The 8,296-nt window shown below is 31.5% G+C and overlaps 1 protein-coding gene across 2 annotated transcripts; it reads right to left on the bottom strand.

The window, feature by feature from the left end:
- Window positions 1-11: 11 nt before the first annotated feature.
- LOC126918625 (ubinuclein-1) lies at window positions 12-8,094 on the bottom strand. Of its 2 annotated transcripts, XM_050726724.1 has the most exons (12): window positions 7,748-8,094; window positions 5,615-5,734; window positions 5,417-5,518; window positions 5,077-5,340; window positions 4,843-5,002; window positions 4,333-4,765; window positions 4,108-4,269; window positions 3,924-4,004; window positions 3,735-3,770; window positions 3,101-3,214; window positions 2,647-2,826; window positions 12-2,569 (listed from the first exon to the last, which is right to left on the bottom strand). In XM_050726724.1, the coding sequence occupies exons 1-12, from the start codon at window positions 7,940-7,942 to the stop codon at window positions 1,276-1,278; spliced, it is 3,141 nt and encodes a 1,046-aa protein (XP_050582681.1). In that variant the 5' UTR covers window positions 7,943-8,094; the 3' UTR covers window positions 12-1,275. The 2 variants fall into 2 exon arrangements, with proteins under 2 accessions (XP_050582681.1, XP_050582682.1); XM_050726725.1 differs by lacking the exon at window positions 3,735-3,770.
- Between the last annotated feature and the right edge of the window lie 202 nt (window positions 8,095-8,296).

Raw genomic sequence — 8,296 nt, 5'->3', positions numbered from 1 at the left:
ATATATCGGTATTGTAAAAAATATTCAAAACTTATATTTTAAGTCGTCTTCGTGAAAATTCTCGATAAAGAATTGTACAAGACGCTTAATCATACTCTAAGTATCGCAAAGGTAAGATGCGAGGGGAAAGAAGGTGTGGTATATAATACAATCACTAATCATCTTCGTGTTTCAAAAATATTGTAGCTCTTTCTAAACAGTACTTTCACGCACATTCGCTCTTACACTCTGATTATTAAAATCAACAAGATAATTAAATCTCATACCAATTATACAGGTTTATAATTTTGAACACAATTTAATAATTGTTCTAGCTAAAGCTTCTAAAAGTGTTCAGTATTAAATACATTAAACACATTTGATTCCATTCCTTCTTCTTGCATTTATAAATTGCGCATCGATGTTAACAGTAGTTTGTCGTTCTACCATAACATCTTTTATTTTATATTTAACAAGCAAATTATATGATCTGCTTGTACGTCCAAATTAAATTGGAAGTCAATGATTTTAATTTCGAATATGTATATATCGAAAAATATACACACATCTCCATCATCCTTTTTATTAGCTCACAAAATGATAACCGTTCGTGCGCAAAAGGAACACCGTTTTCAAATATATTTTTCTCGCTTTGTGATTTAGGGTGGTTATGTATTTATTACATATTTATTAGGTATTATGAAAAAATAAATTTATTATCCCACATTTTTTATATTCCGGCAGTAAGCAAAATTAATCGAAACGCTTCGTAATTCGATTTTTAGATAAAACAATATTGTAATCGTTTATCGTTTTAATTGTTGGCAAGTAATTAAAATTGTTAAGCAATTACGCCGTCCAATAAAAAAGATGTATCTATATAGACCACCCCATTCACGGCGATGAATGGACGTCAACTTATATACAAAGGTTTATAGGATTAATATACTTCCATAATTTATGCTTACTCTGTACACGCGCTTTTTCAAATCCCTACGAATGAATATATTTACAGAATTTGGCGGTTTGTTAAAATATTTAAAAATTGGTGCGATCAATGCGATCGCGGCACGCTATTTATCTGTTGAATATGATTTTGGTCGTCGATAATAACGCGACTTGTAATAATGGAAGAAGTTCTGATTAGTTTCACACTAATTTGTTTTTCATCAAAAATAATACAGATCTACTCAAAAATCCGCCTATAGATCTCTATGAAATTATTATCTGTTCACTGGCATTTTCATTCTCTTCAACATAATTTATGTCTATAGTGCACATGTGTGTTGGATAATATTACCATTGCGTATCTTCTTTAGACTTTAGTTTAATGTCTTTTTTTAAATATAAGCGTGAATATTCATCTTGGTAATTAGTACATTGCGTGTTCAACTTGTTAGATTTTTGTATATTACTACTAATTGGTGAATTACTTGGTGAATACTTCATTTCTTGTAATTCTTGCAGTTCTTTTAACGACCTCATCACCATTTGAACATCTTTTTCTTGCTCCGTTGGCTGCACCGCACTGCCTATTGGATCATCCAAAATAAGTCCAATATCTTTTCGTTTGTCTGATATTCCTCTTGATGATGCATCGTCATTAAAAATTTGACTTAAATAATTAGTAGCAGCAATTGTTTCTTCATTTTGTCTCTGTTCCTGTTCTTCTTTCGTAAGTGATGGCTGTTGCTGCTGTTGTTGTATAGGCACTACATCCGAATTAACATACCCTACCTGTTTATCTAATACCTTTTGATCCTTTTTCCTCTTTTTAACATCATGCGATTTATGTTTACTTTCTGCGCATCGCTCCCGCCTTTTGTCCTTCCTCTCAGTCTTATTGGCCAAATCAATATCTTTATCTTCTAACCTTTTATTATTTTTTATGTCAGTGTTCTCATGTAGCAGTCTGTGTTTTAAAGATACCGCTTTCGAAAGTGAAGATGCTTGATTCGATGCGGAATAATTAGAATGCTGTGACTGTGCACATGAATATGAAGTTTCCTGTCTGTGTACGGAATGATGTCCACTTTGAGGCACTTCATTTGTATTTGGAAGAACATTCGAAGTTTCAGGATAAGCAGTAATAGAAACTACATCCTTTTTATTTTCACTTATCTTCGTAGATGGCTTGTGAAAATCATTAACCGGCGTAATAGAAAGAGAACTATTAACTAGGTCCATCAAATTAATCTTTTCTACGTGACTTTTAACCGGCTTTTGAGCCATTAGCTGAGCTGTAGGCACAACAGAAATTTTACCTACACTGGAATTATTAGCTGTTGCTGTTGAGTTCTCGTGATACTGCCCCGAACTACCAGTATCTTTATTCCTATCTTTATTTTTTATACTATGTTGTTTTTTTTCTATACTATCACTTGATTTTGTAGTTCCTTGTTTTACATAACTAGTAGAATTTTCTATTACGTTTTGAATTTTAGATGCATTTGCTGAGACCTTTTCTTGTAAAGAAGCGGCATTTATACTTGATGATTCAATTCTTGTAGAGCTGTACACCACATTTTCTGAAGAATTAGTAGTATTACCATTGCCAACTTCTTTCAGTTTTTTTGTTTTCTTTTTCGTGCTAGAAACAAATCATTTTGTTACAGCATGTAGATTTTCTAAAAGAAACACGTCCCAACTTTTTATAATGCTACTTACGTAGGTTCAGCTTCATCAACAAACTTCAGCAATGCCTGTGCTGTCATGTATCCAGGTGGCCATAATGGTAACACTTGGCGAACCATAAAAGATACAACATAAGTATACATACTTAATTTCCTTGGTCTTAAAACATTGTAACAATGACTTTTTATACTTGCAATCTCAGATACAAGTTTTCTGTAATAAGAAAAAAGCAGAAATTTGATATATAACTTTCTATAATATTAGGCTATGCCCGCACTAGTGACAATTTGTCATCTGACAGTTTTGTCGTTTACGAAAAGGTTATTCGTTTATATGGACATGCACGTATTTGACGACACAACTGCATGACGACATTTTTGTTGTTAGAGGGAGAAGAAATTGAACTTTTAATCAATGCGGGTGAGGACGACAATTTGTCAATAGTCCGCGCGAAGCTTAACGCAAATAAAATTCTCTGAAAATTTACTTTGCTTCTTCAGTCCAAGGAAATTCTTTCTTAGGAATTTTCGGTTTATCTATATCCTCACATATATCCTCATCGTCGGAACTTTCAACATCTTCAGGTGACCCTTCTACTTCCCTGAAATAGATATATCAGTTATCAATAAAGAAAAATGGAAGAATTGTAAAGAAATTGATAATACGGCAATGATGAAAGAATGATGATCAGCATTTATTGTGATAAAATACCGTGATCTGAAAATGTTCTGTGTAAGAACATATTATGTGAAATCCTAGATAAAAAAATGTACAAGGCAGTGTACATGTAACCACTAAATCAAATTTCAGTAAACTTAAAATTTTATTGTGTCATAAAAAGAATAATGCTTATGATAAATTAAACACTGATACTGATGATAAGCCCCGCCTTTTCGCTATCTCAATAAAAACAATAAACAATTTTTTTCAATTTTTGTAATATAGAGATTATTTTCAAAAATATGAAATATTGAGATAGCATGTATATATATATATATATATATATATATGTATGTATGTAAGCATGAATAAAGTATAGGGGCAACTAGAAAGATCAAAGAAAAAGAAGATAATTGGAAGGTGAAAATAGAAAAGGTTTCCTCTTATGAGGGACACCTTACCAACAGTACTGATATATATCCCAGTATAAATGAGAACTAAGAAATAAAAAATTTTTGTAAGTTCCCATCCAAAATTACGTTGGCGCTTAATTTATACTTTAAAATTACAAATATGGTATAATTTCTAATTTTCTCTTTACGGATTTATTTCTTTATTGATTATAAAAAATGTTTAAAAGGAATACTTACTTCCCTTCAGCAACTTTTTTACACTCATCTACATATTTGCATGTCACAGATGGCATTATTTCGTCGATTACTGTTTTTAACCTATACCAATATTAATGAAAATCATTATTAAATAAAATACAATAACTGTTAAACAAATTATAAAAACTATGTAAGTTAAGTTTCTAATAACGTATAATGCTACCTTTGTATAAGATCTCTAGCTTTGTAATCGAGATCCTGCACAAATAATTTCTTTGCTCTATTTTGAAGTGCTGCTTTACTACATGGTAAAAATCGTGCAAGATGCCCGTACGTTTCTGGCCTCAAGCTTGGAGGCGAAAGCGCCCTCAATCCTTTCTCTAAACTGAAATAAAAATTCTGAGGTTTATTTTTCCAAAATATAAACTATTATATTGTAATTACTTACCTTAACAATAATGTATTTACTGTTGCATTGAAAAATTTAGTTTTTCCTTCTTTACTGTTTTCGGCACATGCCTTCAAGTTATTAACTATTTCTACAACATTTTCTGGAAGAGAATCAGGTAATGGTGCTTCTTCTTTATCGATATCATCACATTCAGATTCAGTACCTATACAACGAGATTTGCCAGAATCTGTTGTGTCTCTACTTGATTCATCTTCAACTCTTGCAGCATTTACTACACTCTCTATTGCATCATCAATGTTACTATCCTTACCACCTAATTTTTTTAATTCTAACTTTTTGCTATCGAAACCATTAGTATTCGAGGTCTTTTTTTCACATTTTTTTATATCAAACTTTTTATCCGAAGTATTTTTAGTTTTTTGTGTATCTACTTTATCAGATTTCTTTTTGTCTTCTTGATCTTCTGAAACTAAAATTTTTGTTATTGTAATTTTTATATGATAATGATATTGTAATTATGTTACAAATATTATGTAAGTACATTACCTTCAGCATCTGTAGTTTCTCCTTTCTCTTTCCGTCTGTTTAAGGTGTCTCCATCTTGTTGAAAATTTTGCTGATCTTGGGAATTCTGTTGCTTTTTCTTTTTTTTAATAATATTTTCATGAGTTTGTTTTTTCTCCCCATTTTCGTCTATCTTCTGTTTCTAAAAGAATAACAAAAATACTTTAATATAGAATAATAGTGAAATAAATAATATTATATCATAACTCCAATTACTTTTCTTGGTTGATCACCAGTAATATCTTCAGTATCATCCTCATCCGATGAACTAAGATTTCGTTTGTCTGATCTTTTAGGACTATCCACATCTTCTGTATCCTCTTCACTACTTTCACTGCTTTCTTCATCATTGCTCTGATTATTGTTATTATTATTATGAACTAATACATGTCTATCAGCTGATTTAAATTCAAGAGGTCCACAATTGATATAAAAGCCTCCATGTGCTGTAGTCATCTCTTCTGGTACAATTTCATCATACTAAAATGATTAAATGATATACAAATATTATAAAATGTATATTAAACAACATGATAATATTTAATATATTACATACTGCATCAGTATTGTCGATAAAAGAATCATTTTCATCATATCCAGCTCCCAAATCCACATAATCCTCATATTTATGTCTTTTTTTGCCCATGGTAGAAGTTCCCTGTAAGGATCAAAGAATGTTCATTATTCTTTCAATAATGAATAAATTCTCATACATTCGATGTCATAAATTTTTTAAAAATTACGTTTCACATACATATTTTGCTTCAAATCGTCTTGCCATGTCTCGTAGTTTATCATCATCGTCATCGTCATCAAAAGACAGTCCATTGGTTGCATTTTCATCTCCTCGTTTTAATTCCTTCCTACGTTTTTTCTGTAAAATAAAATTATTTATTTATTTAATGCGAATAAGATGAACTATTCGTGGATGTTATTCGCGCGCTAACTCTTAACGCATGGATAAATCGTGGCTCATTTCAATTTCGTCGCGCGCTTTCACTATTTTAACAAACATTAAAGAATGGTTTACTTTGCGCACGCGTTCATCAATGACATTCATAACAAGCAGATTTCGATGCATAAAATTCAAATATTGAAATGGATCATGTAGGTAAATTAATGTTTTGCAATTTGTTTATTAATAAATATTTAAACAAAGATCCATACCGTTGATAAAATATTGATAAAATATAGTAGATTTAGAATGAATATTAAGAAACGTAAGTACGAAAAGGAAGGATAAATTGATTCAAAAGAGGGCATAAACCGTCCATTCATACTAGGAGCACATACTACGTGTAGAATGTCACTGTTGCTCTTTCTTTTGAAACGCGCAGCTCCCTGTTATCTTCTGTTCTCCTAGTACTAGAGACGCTACAACCAGTGATTGATCCCCAAAAAAAAATACATTTATCGGTAAATTCTAACTAAATGCATTAAATTATAAACAATATTTCAAATAAATTGTATCGAACAAATATAATTATGTAAGTTTCAAAAAAATTTAGCATTAAAAGATTTGAAACATAGCACATGATAAATATATGTTTAAATTTATGTAATTTTATTATTAATATTTATGTATTACTTCGTTTCTATACAATAATGATTCTATCTTATATGTAATATTACGTTACATTGTCAAATAAATAACAATGATCTTCTGAAAAAATCTTTTTTCAATGCATACAAGATTTAATTAATTTTTATAATATTTGTACCAACAAAAATGCAAATTTTAAAACAATTTTTTTATAATTTTGAATCTAAAGCTATATAAAAATGAGTCACTAACTTTCGGCTTCAGTACAAATCTGATCAAATAGGTTATAACCATAAATCGTTGAAAGTTAACACAAAGTAATAGATATATTAAAATAACATACATTTTGTGAATTTAAAACAGGATAGTGTTTTACTTCTCTCGAATAATGCAAGTGCTTTATACTCTAGTGAATGTAAGAAGAATAAAATGTTAAAATATGTAAGATATATAATATAAATAACATTATAATTGATATAATATAAAATAAAATAACGAAAGAAAAGAAAAGAAGATCGAATAACACTATTGCACAATATTCATATAATGCGAATCAATGTGTTCTAACTGTTTTAAGCCGAAAGTCACGAGTTGTCTACGATACATCGATCATAAAACTAATAATGATATACTCTACGTACATGCATAAGATCACTGAGATAAGATACAGACTAAACTATTACGTACACATAAAAAAAAAGCTATTAATGAAAGTATCATGCTTAGTAAAACAAAATAAACACGTCCCGAAGTAATGTGAACGGCTGTTTCAATGAATTCACGATACTGGATAGTATTCGATTGTATCCTAATATTTCTCTAATTTGTTACATATGCATATGAAAAAATGATTACCATAAAAACAAGTATTAAACGATTATTCATAACTTTAAAATGAAACATTGAACAGACATTGTTTCCATGTTAGCATACGTTAACGCGGACATCCACCGGCAATGCGTTCTGACGTTTCTATTCGATGGCTTCGAATTGATCACATCTTTTTCTACCAGTTTAGACATAATATTCGTATATCCTCTTTAGTAGAAGATGTATGCGAATAAGAATAGCGCACATATTGTGGGACTGTCGGAGCTCACGCGGTAGCCACGACATGACAATTCACTTGAGTAACGGATACAAGTACTCTGCGTTTCATGCAGCCTGAAAATGGGCGATTCCATTGGCATTTTTGCAGTTTCTTGTCAAACTGAGTACGTGAAACGAAATCATAACCGGTGTCTGAGGTAAAACTAAATGTGTTGGTAAACTTGACCGTATGGATAGGCATAGTGGGCTTTATTTTCCCTTGGACAGATAAACGGAGTGAAAGGAAGAACTGACCTCGGCTGCTTTGAGGAGTTGTGCATAGTTGAACTCAGGACATGCCTTCTCGTTCGACTCTGGCAGGGTAAGTGTAAAGCGGAAGGAGGGCGCGAGCTGTTTGCCCTTTTCCCCTTTTTTCTCCTTTTTCGCGACGTAGCCCAAGGACTCCGGTAACTCCAAGGTCTGCAAAGGTACCCTTTTAGCTTCTGACATTCCTACATTTGCACCGAACTTAACGCGGATTACGGAAACACTGCGAACACTGCGGTAACAACATGGTCCTTTCTCTCAAACACCGCATCGACACCGCCACTCGCACGTCGCCATCTTCGGCTCGACTGTTTTTAGAGTGCGCTGTTGATGCCGCCGCCACACCGTGAATTTCACGCATGCGTCTCATAATGCAAATAACTTCAAACAGCGTTTCCATTCAATAATCGCGATACTTTACATGGAAACAAGTCCGATTATTTCGATAAATTATTGGAGATTATCAAATTAATTAATTGCTTTAACATCACGTTATACATTAATATTGTATATGTATATGAATTTTATTGAAATAAA

This window comes from Bombus affinis, chromosome 7 (genome assembly GCF_024516045.1).
Source record: "Bombus affinis isolate iyBomAffi1 chromosome 7, iyBomAffi1.2, whole genome shotgun sequence".
NCBI lineage: Eukaryota > Metazoa > Arthropoda > Insecta > Hymenoptera > Apidae > Bombus > Bombus affinis.
This window is presented reverse-complemented; position numbering and strand designations above follow the sequence as displayed.

Bases quoted from the DNA above. Each gene is read 5' to 3' on its own strand.
- LOC126918625 (XM_050726724.1), bottom strand. From the start codon at position 7,942: ATGTCAGAAGCTAAAAGGGTACCTTTGCAGACCTTGGAGTTACCGGAG. The intron at 5,341-5,416 runs GTATGTAATATA...TAATCATTTTAG, and splicing joins TTATCGACAATACTGATGCA to TATGATGAAATTGTACCAGA. The intron at 4,766-4,842 runs GTAATGTACTTA...CAAAAATTTTAG, and splicing joins AGAAACTACAGATGCTGAAG to TTTCAGAAGATCAAGAAGAC.